Source organism: Lathamus discolor, chromosome 1 (genome assembly GCF_037157495.1).
Source record: "Lathamus discolor isolate bLatDis1 chromosome 1, bLatDis1.hap1, whole genome shotgun sequence".
Classification (NCBI taxonomy): domain Eukaryota; kingdom Metazoa; phylum Chordata; class Aves; order Psittaciformes; family Psittacidae; genus Lathamus; species Lathamus discolor.
In genome coordinates this window covers 7,598,329-7,621,652 of record NC_088884.1, presented here as the reverse complement: position 1 = coordinate 7,621,652, position 23,324 = coordinate 7,598,329, and the positions used below count along the sequence as shown (strand labels likewise).

The 23,324-nt window shown below is 42.1% G+C and overlaps 1 protein-coding gene across 1 annotated transcript in view; it reads right to left on the bottom strand.

Moving 5' to 3' along the window:
- Window positions 1–23,324, bottom strand: part of WIF1 (WNT inhibitory factor 1) — a 44,643-nt gene that overhangs the window by 8,542 nt on the left and 12,777 nt on the right. Inside the window, exons 3-6 of the mRNA XM_065681858.1 lie at window positions 10,858–10,966; window positions 6,454–6,594; window positions 2,365–2,460; window positions 630–725 (exon numbers count right to left, since the gene is read on the bottom strand). Coding sequence (XP_065537930.1) covers window positions 630–725; window positions 2,365–2,460; window positions 6,454–6,594; window positions 10,858–10,966 — 442 coding nt within the window. The remainder of the gene's footprint in view (window positions 1–629; window positions 726–2,364; window positions 2,461–6,453; window positions 6,595–10,857; window positions 10,967–23,324) is intronic.

The window sequence follows — 23,324 nt, the reverse complement described above, 5'->3', positions numbered from 1 at the left end:
TCACTTCATGTAGTCCCGCAACAATGAATACTCTCTAATTTGCTTTTACATGAGCAGGTCAGTTAAGTTTCTGCAGGAAACTACTTGGGTTTTTTAATATGTGGTAGCTTGGGCTGTTCCAAATTACAGTTCTGAACAACTGATTGCTCCTTCTTATCCCTCCTGAGGGATAATGAAAAAATGAATAGCTGCTTATTTTGTTAATCTGTCTAGATGTAGCAAATTAATGAACTAAATAATCAGTAAAACTGGTTTTACTCCATGAAACTAGAGTTCAAATTGAAGTATTCTTTTTACACCCTTAGGCCAGAAATGCAAGTGAATGTTGTGGTAGGTCCCACAGCTTTCAATGGACCAACTAAAGTGATTATCTGAATTACCCTTCAGAGAGCTGGTGTGCATGGATGCCTGCACACCCAGCTGCAAAAGCACTGCAAATCCCTACGTTCTTCCAGCAGCTGCCAGGTTGTGCTAGAGCATCTGTTTGAAGAATCACTATTCAACACCTACTGCATCACTCACCTGACTTTCCAAAACCCACTGCTAAAGGGAAACTGGCACATGTGAATGAAGAAAAGGCTGCTGGATATATGGAGCCTGGCGGGGTTTAGGTTTTAGGTGGCAGTTACCTTTGTCGCAGTTGATGCCATAGAAGCCGGGGGGGCAGATGCAGAGGCCCGGTGTAATGCAGAGCCCACCATTCATGCAGCGAGGAGTACACAGCGCTGAAAAGCAGGAAGAACAGAAAAACATCACTGGTGAGATAGCAACTGTCTATGTAAATACACAGCACAGTGACTCCTTAAGCTACTTTTTCCTTCTGCTGTATGTAATAAGTCACCTTTGCCCAACACCTTTGTCAGTGGATTAAATCAATTATATCGCTGGTTTGTATTTGCAATTCGTATACAGTATTACTAAAAAATGAAGACTAAAGTAAGTCATCTCCTAAAGGGTGTCTCTTGTACAGTTTAATTCCAAACAGGGGAGAGCAAAGTGCCCACCTACACTCTCAGGTTATTTGAATTTCCCCCAGATCTCTGTCTTCTCTATGGACCTCCAGCCCTCAGTATGGCTGGACTCCGGTGCAGCAGTTGGTACCTCAGCTCTGCAGAGAAGGCTGTCTCCTTGGAGGCTGCACTCACAAGTGTCAGTAACTCAGTGGGGTTCCCAGACAGGCTTTACAAGGAAAGCTCCCTTCTGCCTCTTCATTCCTAAGCATAAGCATAGCTACCTAATTCAGGGTAGGGAAGCCTGCTGTGTGGCCTGATTTGGTGGCCAAACTGCCCTGCATGCTCCCTGTGAACCTTCTTCAGAGCCCCTGTGCTCTGCCAAGACTCTTCAGCAGTTCTGGCCACCCCACAAAGCTCTTCCAGTGAGGCATGTGAGGAGGCAATGCTTCATTTCGTGGTTGCCCTCAATTGGTACGTGCAGTGGGGCTGGCTCCATACTAGTGAGTTAAACAGAACCCAGTCATGGGGAAAAGTAGGGGCGCAGGATAATTCATCTTGTGAAATTGTTGGTGCTGTTCCTGGCATGGCTTTGTCCCCAGCAGAGCAGCAGCCATAGGCTCCTCCTAGCAGAAAGTCTGAGATTGGAGAGGTGTGTTTTTTGGAGAGAAAGATAGTTTATTAAACACATGGATGTAAGCTGTGCTCTGTCAGTTGGCCTCCAGGCCAGAGAACAGCCCCTGATTCCTTTGTACTCAATCTTTAGATATAGCCAAAGCATCTGGCAGTGGAAGGATGGCAATGGGGATGGTTTGCTCCATGTCAAGTCACCCTGGAGAGGGTCTGCCACTTGGGCAGGAGAAAGAAGAGACATGAAGGAGAGCTGGTTTCCTCAGCAAGTCACGCCATTTTCTTGGCTCTTCACTCCTGGAAATGTCATTTGGGGCTATTAGTCACTAATGGAAGGGAAAAGGAGACTTTCCTTCATCTTCCCATCTTTGTTGTCAGCCTGCCTGCAAATTAGATCTTATCTCCAAATAAACAAATGCAGAACAACTCAATTCCTGTGCTTTGTTTCCCAGCTATTCCTCATTAGCAGAAGAATTTTATTTAATCTGTTTGCAGATGGGCTCCCTGTGATTAAGGAGCACTTAACTGTTGTGTCAGTTTTTGTGGAAAGCAGCCTCTTAGAGAGAAAACATTTTTCTTGTAAGCAACAAGAAAGTTTCCAACCATGGGCTGTTTCTGTTAGTCCATGGTTGATAATAGTAATTCCCTTACATCTGTGGATTTAAAATATATGAAAACTTCAGAATAGGCCATTCTTATTTCTAGGAGAGGCTGCAGTGCAGTAGCTATAGTTTCTTTGAGGTTATAATAAAGAAGGCAGCTAAGAAGACTCTTTTTAAATTACCTTTCTCACAGTGAGGCCCGTAAAATCCATCCGGACATTCACAGACATGTCTTTCATTGCAAAACCCTCCATTCCTGCATCCTCCTGGACACTCCGCTTCATAAAACACAACAACAAACTTAATTGAGTATTACATACATTAGCTATCAGCCAACTCTCGGTAGGATCAGCATGCTCATTTGACACAACAGTAAAACTATTTGCTGACAGACAGGCAAATACTGACAGAAATGAAAGTTCAGCTGAGATCTCCTCAAGAGAAATTAGGGTGGGGGTTTTTTGTTAGTCTAAAAGTAGAAGTTTCATAACGTGTTCAGACAAATGCACAACGTGCTTGTTGACAGACTGTGCATTTCCATTGCTCTGCTGTTCCGAAAGTGCACAAGCAATGTGGGTGCTCTGCTCAGTCCAGTCCTTTCTCCTCTGTGCAGAAATGAGCAGGCAGCTCAGTGCAGGACTTGCATCGCTGGTTAGAGCTGCCCTCAGTATACAGGACCAGTTTCGATTTCTGCAGCCTTAAGTAGACTGCACTGCACTTGCATTGCATTAATTACTACATCTGTTACTACCAAGGTGATAAAGTGACAAAATCCATATTCACATAAAAGAGTCAGATTCAAGGCTAAATAAAAAAAGGACAGAAAGGAAGATAAAAGCATTCCTGCACAATAGTCCTATATCAACATCCAGTTCTTGGTCATAGAATCATAGAATCATAGAATAGTTAGGGTTGGAAAGGACCTCAAGATCATCTAGTTCCAACCCCCCTGTCACAGGCAGGGACACCTCACACTAAACCATCCCACCCAAGGCTTCATCCAACCGGACACTGGTAAAAGTATTTGACAACTTTGGCTGCATTGTATAAGGATGAGAACTATCTCTGGGTACCACCACCATCCTCAAAACACCAGTGTCCATCAAACAAGAGGCAGAATAAACAGAAGCCTCTGGAACTCCATGAAAACATGATAGGTGGGTTGAAAAACAGCTACTCAAAAATACCTTCCCAGATCTGTCACAGAGAAGAAGCAGGCAGTAGAGGCTGCCTACTCCCATTAGAAAAACTTAACACCACTAGTGATCAGTGGTACCAGAGCCACAGGGCAGCTTTAGCAGAGAAGGAATGACCTTCTCGTCTTGACTCTATGTTGTGTGACACTCCGAGTTACAAGGTTCAGAAACTCACATAGACTAAAATGTCTGAACCCACACTCAAACTCAGAATCTATTAGACAACAATTGGCTGTAATGTGGGCATCACATCTTATTTTTTCTTTTCCTTTCGTGTAATAGTGCTGTGAACACACGTGACTGACAACACCTGCCAACAGCATCCTTACCTCTTTTCCACTGCCTCATCAGGAAATGCTGATGTACGTCCCGAGGCTGTAAAGATGTACTGTTGATTTACACTGATTCCCAGCTGAATAATAGCTGAATTCAAACTGAAGCAGTTACAGCCTTTAAAGTGCATTTGTTAAAAGTGTCAAGAAATAACAGGATGTCTGTAACTTCAGGAGGGTCAGGTTTCCTGAGGCACTTCTGCATCCCAGAGAGATTCTTATTAACTCATATTAATACAGAGGAAAACATAATCCTGGACTTAAAAAGTTTGACTCATTTCCCCTTCTAATATGACTCAGGTGACGTATCTGTAGTTAAATACAGGTTACACAAATAACCTCTTGGTTTTAAAAATGTATCCCATAGCAGATTGGAGCCACAGGAAACAATGGCTGCTATAACTATGCACAGTATTCTGCTGCACTCACATACTAGGTCTCTCTATTCAGTGGGATGTGAAGGGTAAGTCCAAGACTAAGCAAAAGGGAAAAAAACTGATATACTGATCAGGTGGCTGGATACTGTGTACAGCTGCCAAATGAACAGGAAAGAGAGTGGAGGAAAAGGGTGATTTTAAAATGCTCTTCTATCCAAGGCCATAGATACATGAAGCAAAAAGTGTTACTTTAAAAGTAAAGCTGTTTGCAGCAGTAGTAACAGTAGTAAAGACTTTCTGATCTTCCTGCGTTCCAACAAGAACTGTACTCTAGGACCCTTTCTGGAAGTGCTTCTCTCTTTGTACCCGGAGGCAGAGCTGCTATTCATTACAGAAAATGCATGCTTAAACGCATACTATTTCAAACAGAAAAATAGGAAAACATAATTCTTCTGTGGCCACCTCTTAGCCACAACAAATCCTCTCCTCTCCCACAAAAATGATCCCTCAATCTCCCCACTTCCTCTGGCAAGGGTCCTTCTGGATGGCCAAGAATGACTGGAAACAGTGACCGGGGCCCTAGCAGAAGGAATTGGAGCTCCTCACTACAAACAACGTCTTTCAGAGGAAGGAAATTCACCTGTACTCTAACACTAACCAGTAAGGACGTTCTCATCCTTCTGATCATCTGTTCCAGAACACTGCAGGGTCCACCCTAGCGGATAGAGGGCAGGAATGGGAGCTATCCCAGCTGGAAGAGATGAGGAGAGGAAACTCCTCCTGTACCCACCTCTAGAGTTTGGAAAATCATCCTTGTGTCTCGCAGCTGTCTCCAAGAACAAAGGGCTGGGACAATAATCACCCCCCAGCTTTTCTGAGAGGCCATCTGATGTCATACTGCTAAAGTGTTAACTCTTACACCTCGTATCAGAATGGTAACAACAAGAAGCAGTGTCACAGAAGTGTTAACTTCAGTGAATGCTACTAAGAACTGAATTTGGAGCTGTCTCTGTTTAAGCCACATTTTCCCATGATATAGACCTGTAACTCTGCTGTCTTTATTAGGTTACCCCACCACTATTTCCAAAGTCTATTAAGTTCAGCATCTTTGGACTAAACTGAAAATAAAAGATAGCAAATGTTTTGTGTTGTGTTTACATTAGACACACAACTCCATACTTGAGATCTGATTGCTTTTGCTTCCATTAAATCCTCCTTTTTCTTCCTGTTTCTCTGCCCACTTCTCCTCCTCCTCCACTTTGCCTGGGCTAATTGGCAGCAGCAAGGCTTCAAAGGAGACAAGCAGCTTTGCTATTTAGGTGTAGTGAGGTTTCAAAGAATACATAGCTCCTGCTCCTGCTCCTCACTCTGCAGGGACGTGCTACGGTCAGTGAGCTCAGAGAAAAGAGCATAGAGAAGAAAGTGTAGGACTGGGAACAAAGATTTAATAGAAGAATAAAAATCTCACTCTTTGTATGTCAGGCCCATCATGGGTTGATTTGATACAATTGGACATGACATGGGATAACTGCCTTATCTTAGATATTGATTTTTCAGTTTCCGCAGCCACAGCCTCAGTATAAAGTGATAATTATAATTGTTTGTAGTGAATCAAATTAAGCTAGAAAGTCATGTTACATAGTGTTTATGGCTCCTAGATTGGTTGATTAAACAGGTTCACTCCCTTCCAAGTAAACACTGCAGTAACTTCACTGTGCCCGTCCCCTACCAGCACGTCCTCTGCATGCTTATCGCTTGGTGACTGCAAGTATTGAGAACCAACTTCCACCACCTTACCTGTATCTAACACCAAGAGGTTGTTATCTGAGCTCCACAGAGGATAAAGCCAACTTTCACAGAACTTTTCTGATTGAGGATTTTTGCATTCGGTTTGGATGTGCAAATTGAGATTTAAGAAACTGTTGAAGTAAAGCACCAAACAGTATTAATTTAAAGCAGTGTCCCCACTACAGATCCCAGAGGTTCAGTTCTCCAGGTCACGTGCCATTGCTGGAAATGCTTGTTTTCACAGGACCAGCTTTCCTTCAAGCACCTCAAATCATTTGCTAACAGGTGCTTGATACATTTCTACCAACTTCCTTGACTTGATGGGCAGTCAACAGGAGAAGAAATGCCTCCAACCCAGTCTGATAAGGCAGATGGAGTTGATAGTAAGAAAAGGGTTAGTAAATACATAGTAAATGAGCAACAAAACCACAAAACCAGCCAGAACACCCTGACATTCACCGCCACTGCTACATATTGTGCGACCACTTCTGTCTTCTCTAGCCGTTGTCCTGAATGAAACATAAAGAAGCTAGGTGACCTGGCCTAACAGTATTCCAGCATGTTCTCTTTAGTGTTACCTTGCTGACAGGTTTTAAAGAAGATGGCGTTCTGAGGGGTCTGGAGAATAATATTGCCTTCTGAATTCATTATGATCACATTCACTTCAAATGCAGCGACCCCGTCTTGTTTTCCAAGGCAAGGAAATCCAACCTGAACAACTTAGAAGAGAATAATGAGAGTATATTTACATGCACATATCTATCTATATATGTATAGAAGCACACATTGATATACTAAAACATATAGATATGTTTGTATTTAAGCTTAGAGTAATGCCATTGCTGAAAACCCTTAATACAGAGATATACAGATCACCCTATTCATAGGCGGCTCCAGGACTAGAAGTACAGCAGCAAGTAAAGGAAGTACATACAGCAGAAGTACAGGAGATGACCCAGTGCTCATTTACTGACACAACACAACCCCAACAGGCTAAAGCACAGACAGTGATCTTAACACAGACTTTTGCTTGCAGACAAGACTCATGTGGAGGTATCTAACGATATAACAAAACAAGCTGGAAGCCTACATTCAGTTGTCTAAGCTGAGCTGGTCACGTTTGAGTCTAAATTTTGCAGGCTTTCATACCACTTTTGCAAAAAACTTCATACATATTTGGGGAAAAAAAAGGTTACTTTAGATATGTTTTGCTGGTTTGGATATTGCATATAATACTAAAATAAGATACTGATTTAATAAAATCATCCTTCAGAAAGCGCTAGCAAGATGGTACACTTGATAAATAAGATCATGAGTGCAAATGTTCAAAAAGAAGACACAGACAGATCTTGTTAAGTTAGTGATATTTGGAGATCAACCTTTCCGAGAAAAGTATTCAAACGCTTTTGAACTACAGAGAGTTTAAGCAAATAATTAAGGCCAGTAAATCTGGAGTGTTTTAATGAGGAAACCAGCAAAATACCTCAGAGCTGTGGAATGCTCTGCTGTGATTGTCACAAGCGATCTTAAATAATCTTCAGATGAAATGATTTTAGGTCTTGTATTCAAAATTGGCTCTTCCTAGCTGCTTTGCAAGTTAGATTCAGCTAACAGAAATTGTTTATTCATTTCTTCCGAAGCTGGCCTGAGATTTCAGAACCAAATACTAAGCTAACAGCCATGCATTTGATTTGGTTTAAATTGCTTGTTATAAATAATTTTGCAAGTCATGATTCGGCCATTTTTCTTATTTGTTGCCTTGGTATAATGCAGCAGAATTTATTACTCAAACACATTCTGCTTCTGGTAAGTCACAGACTGAAAGATCTGTTGCAGTTTTCATTATAAAGCAATTTAATTGTTGAAGTGCTTTTACACCAATCTGTCGAAAGACTGTTACAAAAAGCATGTAACTATGTGGTAAGAAGGGAACTTTTACAGTGGATTTAAAACAGATTAAATGCAGTGAAATTCTTAAAACTATAGCAAACTTACTGAGCAAGAGCAGGAGATCAGGGCTTATATTGGGATATGTGCGAGTTAGCTGAGCAAATTGCAATTGAGAGGAAGATGTTGCAGAAGTTTAAGGAGGACACTGTAGTCATATCCAGGCTCTACTGAATTGGTAGCAAATGCCTGAACTCACTTGAGATTTAAACGCCTAGGGCAAAGAAGAGGAATGCACCTCTTAGGACTAAAGTCCAAAGGGACAGGTCAGAAAACCCTTATTCCAGCACTCCTCACCCTAGAAGCATCCATATTTTTGGACTTCCCATATATTCAGACTCCTATGCACAAGCAATGGGAGGCAGTGAACTCCTTGCCAAAGGGATTGGAGATACCAGAAGATAATATGGACTCAAAGGGAGCTGGAACAAGTACCTGAAAGAGAGAACTGCAACCCATCTGGGGTTATAAAAAAGACAAATCACTTAAGACTCATGAATCCAAGCTGAAGCTAGTCAGAGCTGAGAGGGTAAACAGGAGTAAGTATCACATGTGTTTGTCCTCCTTTTGGTCTTCCACAGGTCTTCTTATGGCCACTGTTGCCCATAAGACAAAGCACAGGCTAGGCAGGCCCTAAAGCACTAAAGCTATCCTTATGCTTTGCTGGTGGTAGGCAAATATCCTCAATAAAGTTTCAAGAGTCTCTTGATTTTGACAGGACAACTAGGTTCAGCTACCTCTGAGCAAGATATCTGTTAGTTCTCATTCTTGTTTCCACTCTCATGTTTAATACAGCTGTCTTCCCTCTTTTATTCCTCCTTAATTTTCTCTGGTGTTATTTTGGGGGTTAAAATGTTTTTTCAAGAAGTAACTTGCTATTGTTGATTTGTTACTAAATACAAGCTTGTGACTTTCTTCTGATTTTCATTATGGCATGTCAGAAAAAAATCCGTATCTGTGGAAAAATTATTTGGTAATGCAATAGATCCAGGCAAACCAGACTGGATTTGTCAGAAGGGTTTTGGGAACCGATAATTTATAGAAATAACTACAAAGTAGCAAGTATTCACTACTTTTATAGTATGTGTTTATTAGAAGCTACTTAGTTAATTTTGGCCAGCCATCAGGCAGTGTAAAGAAAGCCATCATACTAGTACCTAACTGTAAAATAGTGTACATGGTTCAAATACTGTACATGTACTGATCGTCAATTGCTGTTAAACACTGGACTGACTATAATGCCAAACACGACTTAAATACAGCTGATATATACTAAGTGCAGTGGGGCACTGCACATGATCCATGTAAGGAAACACCATGGACATGCCCGTGCTAGTCCTGGAACTGAGGTACCAGTGTTGCAAGCAGGGTAAGTCCTTTTTGGCTTTAATCAGACCTCCCATAATGATGGTTAACAGACCTTCACTGAACCTATGAGATCTCATCTCCAGCCTCCCTGCAGTTGTAGATTGTGTTTTCCTAAATATAGTCATAAGGAGATCATTTTGGTCTAGATTTTCCAGATAGTTAAAAAGAAAAACAAGCTTATGTTAGAGGATGGAGAGTGCAGAGCCTCTCATATATCATATCAATTGCATATATTGCATCAATTATGGTGCAAATATTATAGGCACTCTTCACTGAAATCTATTTTCAATACCACTCACTCAATCCACATGGAATGTAGAGACCAATCATTAATGTTAAATTCCAGGTGAGACAGCAGAGAGCTGTGCTGCAATATTGTCTCAAAGCCATTCTACCACAAGCTGAAAATGGAGGATATAAAACAAAAACTTTCAGAATTTGTCCATTAAGAAAGGAGAAAAGAAAGACTGGTCAAAAAGAAAGACTTTGATACACAGTCAAGGCACTGTGTATCAGTTATCCACTTGTAGCCCCATCCTCCTTTTCCATTTCTCATTTCTTTCCCACTTTGTCCTACATGGTCTTAGGTTGGCTAAAGCTTCTCATGAAATTATGATTACTAAGACACTACCATCATCCAGATCACAGAATCATAGAATGGTTTGGGTTGGAAGGGACCTTAAAGATCATCCAGTTCCAACCCTGCTGCCATGGGCAGGGACACCTTCCACTAGACTAGGTTGCTCAAAGCCCCGTCCAACCTGGCCTTGAACATTGTCAGGGATGGGACATCCATGGCTTCTGTGGCAGCCTCTTCCAGTCTCTTACCACCCTCATAATGAAGAATTTCTTTCTAATACCTAACCTAAATCCACCCTCTGTCAGTTTAAATCCATTCCCCCTTGTCCTATCATTACATGCCCTCGTAAAAAGTCCCTCTCCAGATTTCTTGTAGGCCCCTTTAGGTACTGGATGTACATTTCTGCCTTTCTGCCAGAGACTATCACGTACCATCCCTCAACAGATGATGTAAACTGATATCCATCCACTTCAGAGCTAAGTGGACTCAATAACCTCTCATGGAAAGATTATTTTCTTCAGCCAGCTCATTGTGCACTGCGGTGCTTCTGGAACACTCACTTTGGCTTTGGCTCAGGCACTGCTGTGGAGCTATAAGCTCCAGAGAAGGACTAAGAATGCACGACTGAGGGAAAAATGGTAAACGATAATTTCCTAAACTAGAACTTGTCTTTGAGCTGAATGTTTGATGACAACCGCCGACCTCAGCTGAAAGTAAAACATCCACAAACTGCAACCACGGAGACACAGAATAATTTGGTAACTATTCCTTATAGTGATCAAAGATTTTGTTTTCCAGAAGTTGCACAACTGCAGTAACAATATTAATGCACATAAATTTTGGGCAACAATTTTGCACAAGTTTCTGCTGATTTATCTACACATAAGAGCTTCATTTGACTTGGCTCAGACAAAATATGCTGCTGTAGTCAGGCAAGGCACTCACAGACTGTTCAGTGCTAAGCACTGTGGCAAGCATTTCTTTAGCAATAAACTTCAGAACTGCAATTCATAATAAAATATGCAGACTTTACTGGCTGTGGAATATTTTTTACAGGGACACAATTTATTATATCAATAGCACAAACCTGATGCTTTATGAGGAACCGTTCCAAGCAGAGGGATATTTATAGTTGGATCAGCCATTATGCCTTTATCCAAGGAGTGCAAAGACAGGAACTCATAGAAGTACTCAGCCTATGACAAAATAAATGAAAAATGGATATGTATTTTAATTGCATTCACAGAAGCAAACTATTTAGCATACAAACTACAACAGAATAGTACACTTTTCATTATGCCTTTCACTGAATTTGTTTTTATTATTTCCTTGAGAGCTTCTTCAGCTAAGAAGCATAATTTTCAGGTAATTTCCTCTTATTCCTGACACTCCAAGTGACCATACAGCAATCAGGATGCAGCATAACAGCAAGAAAATAGGATGCATACAGTGAATAAACATTGTACAGAGAAGACTTTTTTACAACCCACATCTTTTTCGCTGGCAGACCACAAAAAATGTATGAACACCAGGCTAATTCTTAAAGCTGGTTTTTTGGGCAGAATCCTCCTGAAACTCACTGGTGAGCCTTCATGACCTGCCTGCACCATGAGTGCAGTTTAAAGGACCTACCCACATGCATGATGCAACTGTGGCATGACAGTATCCGAGCTTGCTCTTTATTGATCTCCACACCATTAAATTGTTCCAAGGGTGGAGCTGAGAGCTCTACCTACAGAGTCACTTGTTATTAACTTCATGTCACTTGTTATTAACTGCAACATAAATGTTTAGGTTTGATGATCCCCAAAGGTGTTGGCATGATTGAAAAACTACTTTCTATTACCTTCATTATACTCCTCGTATATACCTTCATTGTGACACAGTTTGTAGGCTTTGGTACTTTCTTCCATTGGACCATGGCCTCTCTGTTAAGTCACCTGTTCAGTGTTTCTTCATATTTGATGCAAAGTGGCATCATGCCTCTGCAGCGTAGCTGTGCACAACATGTACACCTGAGGTCTTAGTAAGTCACTGGAGGCTTCCACTACTGTCAATGGCACAACTGTGGGTGCACAGGGCAAGTGGAAATGAACTTCTACTGTAAAGTCTGGCTCCTCATTTACCCTGAAGCAGTTGTAGTACTTGTACCTGCTGCTATCAGAAAAACTTGAGACCTTAGCATGGGCACTGGCAAAAGTCTGTTTTCAACTCACTGGCAGTAGACAGTACTGTTATGTCTGCTTTTTAGCTAAAACAGTGAAATAAAGGGAGATTAAAGCCAAAATTTTGTAAGAACTTCGGGCTGATAAATGGTAGTTAATATACGTCTACAAGATGGCCATAGATGTCTTTAGAAGACCAACTGTTTTCTCCTGTAATATCCTGGCTTTCTAGTACAAGGAAGACTTGGACTTACTGGAGTGAGACCTGTGAAGAGCCACAAAGACAGCTGAGGGACTGGAGTCTGTGACACATAGGGAGAGGCTGAGAAAGCTGGGACAATTCAGTAAGGAGAAGGCTATGGGGAAGTCTAATCAACATGTATGAATAGCTGAACGGGGAATGTAAAGAAGATAGGGCCAGGGTCTGCTCAGCTGTGTCCAGTGACAATACAGGAAACAATGGACACAATGCAGAAAACTCCATCTGAACCTGAGAAAACACCTTTTAACTGTGTGGGTGACAGATTGCCCAAAGTGGTTGTGGAGCCTCCGCCTGTGAAGATAGTCAAAACACAGCTCAACACAGTGCTGATGCCCCTGCTTGAGCAGAGCATGGACTAGATCATCTCAAGCTCGGACTGTCTGGTCTCAGATCAGTCTCAGCCCTTGTGTGATTCTGTGCTCCACTAACTTAAACAGAGGCCCTGCCAGTGTGTGTGTGAGAGACCATCTCCCTTTATCTCCTGGTGACACCAGCAGAGCACTCATGAACCGGGGAGAAAGGGCATTGTGAAATTCCTCATTAGCCCTGGCAGCACATCCACTCACTCTGTGAGGATGGCAGGGAGACCTCAAACAGCATGGATGGGCTACACTCTGCACGAACTCAGAGGATGTTGTGCAGGCAAGGAGACCTCTGAGGAGGACTCGCAAAACAATAGGGAAGGAAGTGATGAAAACTTTTAAGGGTGGGCTGAACACATGGAGTATATGTGGGAGGGAGAGAGGAGACGGAAAGAAGCAGTAAAACAGGAGATGAAAATTGAAGTCTGGGGTAATGTTGAAGAGGCTGCTTTTAATTAAAGACTTTTTTTCCAATACAATATACCATGCCAAAATATGAAAACAAGCCATAAAGTCAGATTGTGAACATTTTTGTTTTCAAATAAAACTTTGGTTCAGAAAAATAATTATATGTTTCCACACATCTATAGAATTGTACAGTGAGTGAGTCAATGCTGTACTGTCTGTTTCTCATTGGTTAGCTTTGATGTTTGGTTCTATCTAAACCAGGTCATAATGGGTTGGGATATTAAAACATTATGTTCTTACTATTCGAGTAAACAACAACTGGTAACTAGACCAAATAGCTCCATTCCCGTATTTCCATTCCGGCCATGCTGTTGTAGCAGGTCAGCTTGTGAGCTAGAGCCCTGTTTGTAGGGAAAGAATTGATATCCCATTTTCTAAAGTCAAAACAATGCCTAAGGACAAAGACAAAAGGAAAGTTTGCTACGGGAAAAGGGACCGATTGCTGCGCAAGCTACAGTATTCACCACTTTTCAAAGAAGGAATTTTCTAACCAGAGTAGAGGCGTAGCAGCCGTTAGTGCCTGAGGCAGGAGTATGTTATGCTCACATGTTAGAAAGATGGAAGAGACATTGCACAAGCTACAGGCTGCTCAGGAGGAAAGCCACACATTGCATGGGGGGAGACACCTGCTCTGATCATTTCTGTACAAAGGTTTGTACATCCACTGTGTTGACAAAAACTGAACCTCTTAGAATGATAGTATCTAAGAAGACCTGAAACACTTCTGCTAGCTAGCATGACTTCAAAGTTCTGAAGCCATGTCTGTTTGCAAATCATGTGCTGGTCTGAGTTGGTTAAGTTTCGATATGAAAATTACACACAAAAATCACAGTCTAGAGAGGCTGCGCGGTGGAATGGGGTAGTTGAACTCCTGCAACCTGTGAATCTGAAACACGATTTGGCTGCCATAAATCCTATCTATTTGGAAAAAATCTGTTTGGACACAATCCCTACATCCAGCCTCCAGTATTGTCCTGTTGCAATTTGAGTTGATTGCTCATTAACTTGCATTAATCATCGTGACTGAAAAGCAAACAACACGCTCTCAGGAAATATTTACCATGCTCCAGCCTAGCATAAAATTTAGTCGTGATGGTTAATTGGAGGAATAGGGCTGTGTAATTAAAATGCATCTAGTGACTACCAGAATTTGTGGTGTAAGTGGTCACTGTGAGTGACCTGGGAGTGAGAACAAAATTTCCCCGGATATTATTGAGAGATAAAAGGGGAAAATACATCATTATTATCCCTTTTCCATTATAAAAATATTCTCCTGAGGTTGTTTGGGTTTTGTTGTTCGGTTTTTTTAAGCCAACCGATGAACTGTCTGGCATGTGAGGAGCACAGTATGGTACTGAAGCGAAATCTTAAAGGAACAGTGTTATCAGATGTAATAGAGGAAACAGGGTTTGAGATAAATTGTTGATCTTTGACAATCACACAAAGGACTTCTTGGTTTTGGCTTGACTTCAGGAAGCCCCAAGGAAGAATACACTCTACTCACAGAATCACAGAATCCCAAGGGTTGGAAGGGACCTCAAAAGATCATCTAGTCCAACCCCCCTGCAAGAGCAGGGTAACCTACAGTACATCACACAGGAACTTGTCCAGGCGGGCCTTGAATATCTCCAGTGTAGGAGACTCCACAACCCCCCTGGGCATAAAGACCTTATTTGAAACCCTCAGAAACTGAGGCAAGGACTCCTGCAGACCTTGTGTGAAGAGTCTGGGGGCTTGGTGCCTTCAGGCAAAAGGCAGCCCTGCGCAGCTGCCCTTTAACAGTTCTCCATGTGGGCAAAGCCCTCGGCAAAGGGAGGAAATTTTGGTTTAGGCGAATAATTCCATGGTTGGGATTAGCTTTTATGGACTTTTAATGGCTGTTTTCTATAAATCAGAGGAATTTAAAAGGTTATAAAAATAACGAAGCCCTCTAACAAGTACTGTAGCAAACATCTGTCGGCAGTTTGGTTTTAAATGATACACACTTAAAATTCCTACAGAACTCCACTCCTCAGTACAAGATCTACTGCATTGGAGTTTTCTTATCACTCCGATGCCATATTGTGTCTACTGTGTTTTTGTTTCACATCTAATCAAAGCATTTACAGGAATGTGTTTTATGTTTTCTTCATTTTAGATGAAAGATACAGGATTAGAAGTAATGGTAGCACCTGAAGTGAAGCTAAACTGTTGTATGTCTCAGCTCAATAACCTAATGAAATCTACAGCCTTTCTAACAAAGAGAATGTGCGTTAGCTTTGCAACTGGATGTAAGAAATTAACTAGAGTTTCTTCTCATTGTTTTGAAGAGACGAGTACTGAATGTTCTGTTCTGTTATAAATGAAAAGAAAAATATACCATAATGCAAATTTTCTACATTTAAAGAAAAAAACTAATTAAAAAAGATGATATATCCAGATCCATGGATATTTCTGGCTATGCACACACTAGAAGGTTCTAGCATGCATTATCTGTAGCAGATGCTCACAGCTGCATATGCAATAAACAAAATCACAAAGTGAGGCAATGTATGAGTTTGTTAGGTGTTTACAGCATGGACCATTGCTTCTCCAAGATATTAACTGCATTAGGTCAGAGTAGTTGGTCCGTCTGTGTTCCAAGATGAAGCATGAAGCAAAATGAGATGAATTTCAACAAAGAAGGGAGGCCATAGCCATACTGTGCATACCAGGTTATTGAGGGAGTCTGGCCAGAGTACGGGTATGTATGTCAGCAGCATACTTTATTACCATGATACAGTCTAGACAGTGCTGTGATGAACAACATAGCCATGCCTCCTTAGATAAGCAGATAATATCTGTCTACAAGGTTTTATTTTTCTGCTAGGGAAGGCAGCTTTGGTTACCTGTTCATTGGTCCCGTTATGGAGTGGGTAAACCATTGTTTGCATCTCAGTATGACACTCAAATAGACTTGCCATCAGCCTCAATAGGTAGTCACAAAGTGGGAGGCATGCTTAAAAATATGAAGTGATACAGAAAACCAGTTTACACAGAAGACTGAATAATCTGCCTGTTTCCCAGTACCATCTGCTAAGGGAAGGGACTGAAGCAGCAGGATTAACAAAAGCAGAGATGCATACAAACAGAAAAACAGAGGTGTTTTGGTGTTTCTAAAAAAGAAGGACCCAAATCAGAACTCAAATTAGAACTCAGTGAAATGGGCAATCTCAAATAAAAATACATTATGTGTGTTGCCACAATGCTGTGGCAAAATGCACACAGCTCTGCAGAGCCTGCTTTATTCCTTCTTTCTTCACGTTAAGAAAACTGTGGCAAACTGAAGAAAATCCATGCACAAGGAGGAAGACTTTTTTATCAACGGAGTGAATCTCTGCATGCGACTTGGAACAATAACCTCTTACGGGTTTAATGGTTTTAGGAGAAGAGTGGTATAAAACCTTTCTGATTTTGTCAATGGAAAATCACTAACTGGTACTTAATGTCTCCTGTGGCATGTGACTGTGGATGGCAAATCAAATCCCTCCAACAGAATGATTTTAAAAGCTGGAAAATTCTTGAAACTTCTTGGTTGTTATCAAAATGAGCCCCAGATTTTGAAAAGTGATACTGCATGCTTCCAAGCGTGCTTTGCATAGGAGAGATGGACAGAAATCTTTGCAGAATACATTAGCCTTTCCTCCAAGTAATGAGAAAAGAATTTCTCTAAAGATAAAGAGTATGAACAAATCGCTGCCAAGAAGCTTGGTGAGGCCACAGAGTAATAGATCTAGATTTCAGACCTTTAGCAATTCAGTTTCTGGCAGTTGTCTGCTCTTTGAGAGACACAGGAAACAGGACAGCTGCTCGGTCATTTTGAGCTGGTGTTTTCTCTCACCAGACCTTGAGCTCTGGAGGTGCTCTCACATCATGGTTTAATGGTGGTCATGGTTTAGTGGGTGGTCTTGGCATTCCTGGGGTAATGGTTGGGCTTGATGATCTTAAAGGTCTTTTCCAACCTGGTTGATTCTATGATTCTGTGATTTGAAGGCGTCATTTGAAACCAACCCGTGACTGGAAGCTGTCGGGCTTGGCAGAAAGAGTGGAGTTCAAGAGAGACATGAGTGAAAATGAAACTTCAAGTATACCAACAGAGCATTAACTTTGCGACTCATCCTCATGAGCAGAAGGGCAGGTTACCTGAAACAGTGGGCCAAATAAATGCCTACTGTGCATTCCTGTGCATCCTTAGCCCACTAATGAAAATACAGGTTTGGTTTAGATCAGAGTCAACGCCTTGATGCAGTAAGCATCCGCAGTGTGGACAGTGGGGCCATTCCGTGAGGCTATACCCTTAGAAAGCAGCTTACAGGCAAACAGATCCACAGCAATTTCCAGACAAGTACAAGCACACTGATACAAAGGCCTGTGGCATGCAGGATTTCTTAAGAAACAGTCACAACAAATATACAGCTCCTCACTGAAGAAAGTCTTCTTGGAGTTTCTCACTCCTGCTCTCCCTTGCTTTGTTTGGAAACAAAAGAGAAAACAGAGCACAACTCCCCTTATTTAGACATTTTCTTGTTTAACCAATTTTTTAGAATGTATTTCATTACTGCTTCATTAGAAGTACATTTGAGAAAATTAATCTAAAAGGAAACAAAATCATTAGGGTTGTGATAAACATGCACAATAAAAATACATCTTGAAAATGTCTAGCAAGGAATGATATTCCTCGGCATGAACCAAGCTAGATATGTGGTGCACAAGTTTGCTTTAAATTGTTTTCTCCTGTGTCTTACATAGCTGCTTTGGAAGGAGCAAACAATACACCAGCATTAAACGCAGAAACAGCATTCAGAGTTCAGATTAAAAAAAGTCAAATGTACATAAACCTTTATTATCTTCAAATATTTAATGAAACATATTGTTCTGGTATCCTAAAAATTGGTAGAAGACATTATCCTATAAAGTTATTTCTTGTTATGGCACAGCAAGGGCTAATTCACTCTTATGTCACCCAGTGAAAGTCAGTGCCCTCTACAGTGGAGATTTCATGACCAGGGATGTTCAAAATGCCAATTTGCTAAGGCTAGCAAAAAAGGGGGAAATTATTACTGCTCCTTCGAGAAAAGAAATAAAATACTATCTCATCAGATTGGTTCCTAACAAAACAACGCTGTACAGGTCTACTCCCTGCACCTGCAACACATCTATGTAGCTCTATCTATACTGAGAGTAAGCTGCGAGGTTATTTTCTTCCCCTCACAGCTTGAAAAATAAGTGAAAACCCTGGCCAGCTGTTCCTGGGAGTGCATCTTCACACAGCTTACAGACTGTTTGCGGTTTCGGGCTCTTGATAGATTTATTTATAATTAATAAATTAGCCTGAAAATTCTTTTCAGAGAATGTCAGATCATTCCAATAAAACCTTTACAATTAGGGAAATGATTGCACTAACAAGCATTTAGACTAGCTGCGGTGGAGATCTGAGCAGACACTACGTTTAATTAAACAGAATACTCTTAAAAGCATGAACACAAACCTTAGAGCTGTTGGCTCATCTGATGTGACAAGAGAAGGTTCACAGCTGAAGAATAAGCTAATCCACCTCTTGCATGGTGGTAAACACGGATAATGCACAGATTCATTTTGGCCGTGCTTCAAACTTCCAACCCTTTGTTCTTAATCCTCACAAGACAGCTTTGAAGTTGAGGATAAAGCTCCTCTCGCACACCATTACCAAAGAACAACCTTCTGATTATGATCTCATGAAAGTGTAATCAATAACTCACACAAGTTAAAAGTGTGGCAAACAGCAAAGGTCACATAATTGGGCCTTTATTGAGTCCATGTGTTTCAGTCTAGGCTTTGACTGGCACTCCCATATAATAAATATCTCTCCCCAAAATGTAAGCGATGAACTTTCTTTAAAGTTACGAAATCTTACAGCAGCTTCTGTCAGACTCGAGTCCTTCTAGGGTCCCAAAGGGGGATGCTTCCACTTTCATACACCCAAGTAACAGAAAGTTTGCACCTCTGTGAGTTTCTTTATTTGCTGCTTGGTAGATAACGGTGTTTAGTCTTGTATTCCAAGCAAACAAGTGTTTAAAAGTTACGGTGAAAAAGTTTCTGGGGAAAAAAAAATCAACTCTTTCCTGACAGGTTGTTAGAAAGACTTTTTTAACACTGCTCTCTTTTATCATCTGCTCCAGGGATTTTTCAAATGCCTGGTTTATTTGTGAATATCCAGAGTAATTTTGTGTTTATTTTACAGGCTGCCATTGACCAAACCAAATTCTAGATACTACCATGAAAGAAGAACTAAATTTGTTATTTAAATAGAATATTTGGTCAGTGTATCTGAAGAGGAACTTGTGTGTTTGCTGTTGTACTTGAAATCACACTGATGTTGTACTTGCAATTACACCGATATCTCTACTGAGACCCCAGTACATGGATATATATTACTGTAATATTTCCATGTACCACACAGGTGTTCATATCATTATGTCATCTGCAACTGCATTTGGAATTTTTCAAAGCAAAATAGATTTATCTTCATAGTAAAGCAGGGAAGTATTACCTTATCCCCAGTTTCTGATGAGAAACTGAGCAGCTTCTACAAACAACTTTTCTGTTCTTTCGGGCTGTTTCCATAGGCAGGGTCTACACACCTTCCTCCCACAGTTACAGCACCAGTCTCACAAGGTCCAGTATTTTGAGCTGAGATCCAGAATGGTCCAGTGTATTCCCCAGCGTTTAATCGTAGAATCATAGAATCATAGAATAGTTAGGGTTGGAAAGGACCTTAAGATCATCTAGTTCCAACCCCCCTGCCATGGGCAGGGACACCTCACACTCAACCATGCCGCCCAAGGTTCTGTCCAGCCTGGCCTGGCTCCTGGGATGGAGCACTCACAGCCTCCCTGGGCAACCCATTCCAGTGCCTCACCACCCTAACAGGAAAGAATTTCCTCCTTATATCCAGTCTAAACTTCCCCTGTTTCAGTTTTAACCCGTTACCCCTTGTCCTGTCACTACAGTCCCTGATGAAGAGTCCCTCCCCAGCATCCCTATAGGCCCCCTTCAGATACTGGAAGGCTGCTATGAGGTCCCCACGCAGCCTTCTCTTCTCCAGGCTGAACAGCCCCAACTTCCTCAGCCTGTCTTCATACGGGAGGTGCTCCAGTCCCCTGATCATCCTCGTGGCCTCCTCTGGACTTGTTCCAACGGTTCCATGTCCTTTTTATGTTGAGGACACCAGAACTGCACACAATGCTCCAGGTGAGGTCTCACAAGAGCAGAGTAGAGGGGCAGGATCACCTCCTTCGACCTGCTGGTCACGCTCCTTTTGATGCAGCCCAGGATACGGTTGGCTTTCTGGGCTGCGAGCGCACACTGCAGCCGGCTCATGTTTGTTTTCTCATCAACCATGAGAACTAATCAACTAATGAAGTATCTTCTTTAAAGCCAGCTCATCCTTGACTTCCTGCACACTCAGGGGGGAGAGACCAGCACTTGCAGAAGAAAATTCAGTCAAGCTAGAGTGTGATTTACCTGCAGTTCTGAAGTGTCTTTCTCTCTCTCCCTGGATGCAGATGGAGTCTATTTGTGGTGTAAGCATCTTCACATGGTCTGGACTCTTTCTCTGCACTGGTTTGCTAGCAAAGTCATACTCCAGAGATGCAGCAAGTTCTGGATTCCACTGTGGCACATGGGATGAACACAGGCAGCTCTCTGCACTTGGGATCATTTCACTGACTTTTAGCAACAGTTCTTTGGAGAAATCCTCCATCAAAAATGTCTTCGTTCTGCTCCTCACCACTTCTAGTGTGCCAATTCCTTCCTACTCTTCAAAGCCTGTCTTTTTTGCCTTCCCCTTCTTGTCACAATCCTTTAGAGGGATTCAGGTGATGAGCATTGCAAAGAGCAGTGCTGGTTTTCCTTTTTTCTCATTCTGCTACTGTCCTTTTCTTCAACGGGCTTAAGAAATGGTCCTGGCACTTTCTAGATTTAAAGTTTTATGGAGATGAAATTGGTGAAAGATAAAAGTAATGTTCTGACAAAGGCAGCGCTGGCACGACCGAGGTAATCCTCCATTCGAGGAAGATGAAAGAAATTAGGAAGAGTTATGACAGTTAGGGTCAAGTTGAGCTTCCAGATGAACCCTTTGCAAATACTCACAGGAATGAGCCCTACTCCGAAAGGTACGAAGTTTACTTCGGGAAAGCTGCATCCTTCTGTTTTTTCTTTCCTTTGGATAACGTGACCTCTTATCTGTCAGTATAAATCCTGACAGGGAGGGCCAGCAGCTGAAAGGTCCCGAGAAGAATGTTTTGCAGAGACCCTAACGTCATTTTTATTACAGAAAATGCCAGTGGCATAGTTTTGCTTCTGACATGAATGTGTGGACCCCCCCAAGCCCAAATTTACCTTTGATGAAAAACCAGCAGGAGTCTGATGGCAGCAGAAGTCTATACTCTGCTTTGAGATAACTGCTCTGTTTGGAATTAAAGAGTTTTGCTAAGATCAGAGATGTAATTTATTCCTTGATGCACAGCGACAGTAAATCTGTTCTGCTCTTGAAAACTGAGGCCAAATTGTCCCTTTTGTCACTCAATACATCCCAGATGTGCTGACAATCCCTAACTTCAAGGCTGCTGGATGTTGCCCAGGTCCCCCAAAGCAGCCTTTATTGACTAAATGAAGAGTATAGCTCTGGGCTGAGTGTGTCCACCGTACTTTCAGGAAGAGCAGAACAGCATCCCACACTGCAAACCTGTCTGAGCTGACAGGTCTGCTCTCTGCATCACTACAGGGCACAGAAAAGCAGCGCTCAGCACAGCAGCCTGTGGGTCAAACCCTCCCTGTCATCTGCAGCAGGACTCACTGTGGTACCAGTCAGCGAGTCAATTTTGTTTGGCTCTGCTGGAATTCCTGCTGGTTGGGGTTGGGGTTTGGGCTTTGTTACTGTGTTTTCTGTGTTTTGATTTGATTTGCCATGTTTTCTGTAGCTTGCAGTATTGGGACTGCACCAGGGCAGCTCAAGGTGGCCTAAAACTGCACTGTTGCAGTCCTACCCTCTTTAGACATGGATGTGTGTATGAGCTAACCAAGAGAGTAGATCAAGCTAAAGGTTAATCACTTCATTCTGCTGGGCCAGTTTTCAGCTAGAGCAGCTCCCTAAGCAGCCACATCAGCACTGGCACAAGAAAGGTAATGGAAATGCGTGACCAGGGATAAGAAAGAAGGTGGGACTGTGTCAGCTGCCAATCTGCCTGAAGCAGATTAGTTGAAGCAGTTGTGGAATGGCACTGGAAGCAAGGCAAAATGTTCCTGTACCATTGGCAGACATCAGATTTCATTATCCTGGTGTGGGGAAGCAGCTAAGATGAGAGTCATCAGTGAGAATATGGTTCCTCCAACATATTGGTGAAACCAACAGAACCTGCACCCAAATAGGGCACATGCATTTCTGATGGCACTGCCAGAGCAGCCATGTGGACACAAAGCATTTGATCTCTAAGAAAAAATGAAACATCCAAACATATGGTCCCATCCTCAGAAATATCTTGCTGTTGTTCATTAAGGTTGTACACTAGGAATAATTCCAGTTAATATAAGTTTGTCATGCTTTTAAGCTTTAAGTTTTAAATGCTTTTTGGAGCACCACTGAATTCAAAAAACCTTTCTGAAACACGACCAGGGAGCTGTGTACTCTTTAAATGGAACTCTCAGGAAAGTGAGACATGTGCCCAATGCCACCTTTCCACTTAGGTGTGCTGTGCAGCTGAACTGAATATAGGTTGTACACTAAGCAACCTGGTCTAGTGGAAGGTAGGGGGGGTTACAACAAAAGGGACCTTTAAGGTCCCTTCCAACCCAAACCATTCTGTGGTTCTGTGATCTGTTTCAAGTGGTTCTTGTACCATATTTTGTGAAACTGTTGTACAGAGTCTTACAGAAGAGACTGGCAAGGATTCTGCCCCACGAGACTTTTGAGAACATTAACAACCATACATACAGTTTGCCAGTGAGGAAATCCACTGGTCAAGGTATGACCTGTCTCAGCTAAGGATAATGCTGTTCTGGAGCAAAGGTGAGGCCCATGCTCTGCTGCTTTGGCACATGAGGTCCTCAGGCAAACCAGACTGGAACACGAGCACTCCTGAACCAAGTGAGCCCGGCACTCTTCCAACAGCCTTGGTCGGGTTAGGGTGGTGCACACAGCATAGGGGCTCCCTCCTGTGGATCTCCTAAAATGTACCAAAGAAGGACCATGCGGCTCCAGCTCAGGAGCGCTGCAGCTGTGGAAGATGCCACATAACCTGCT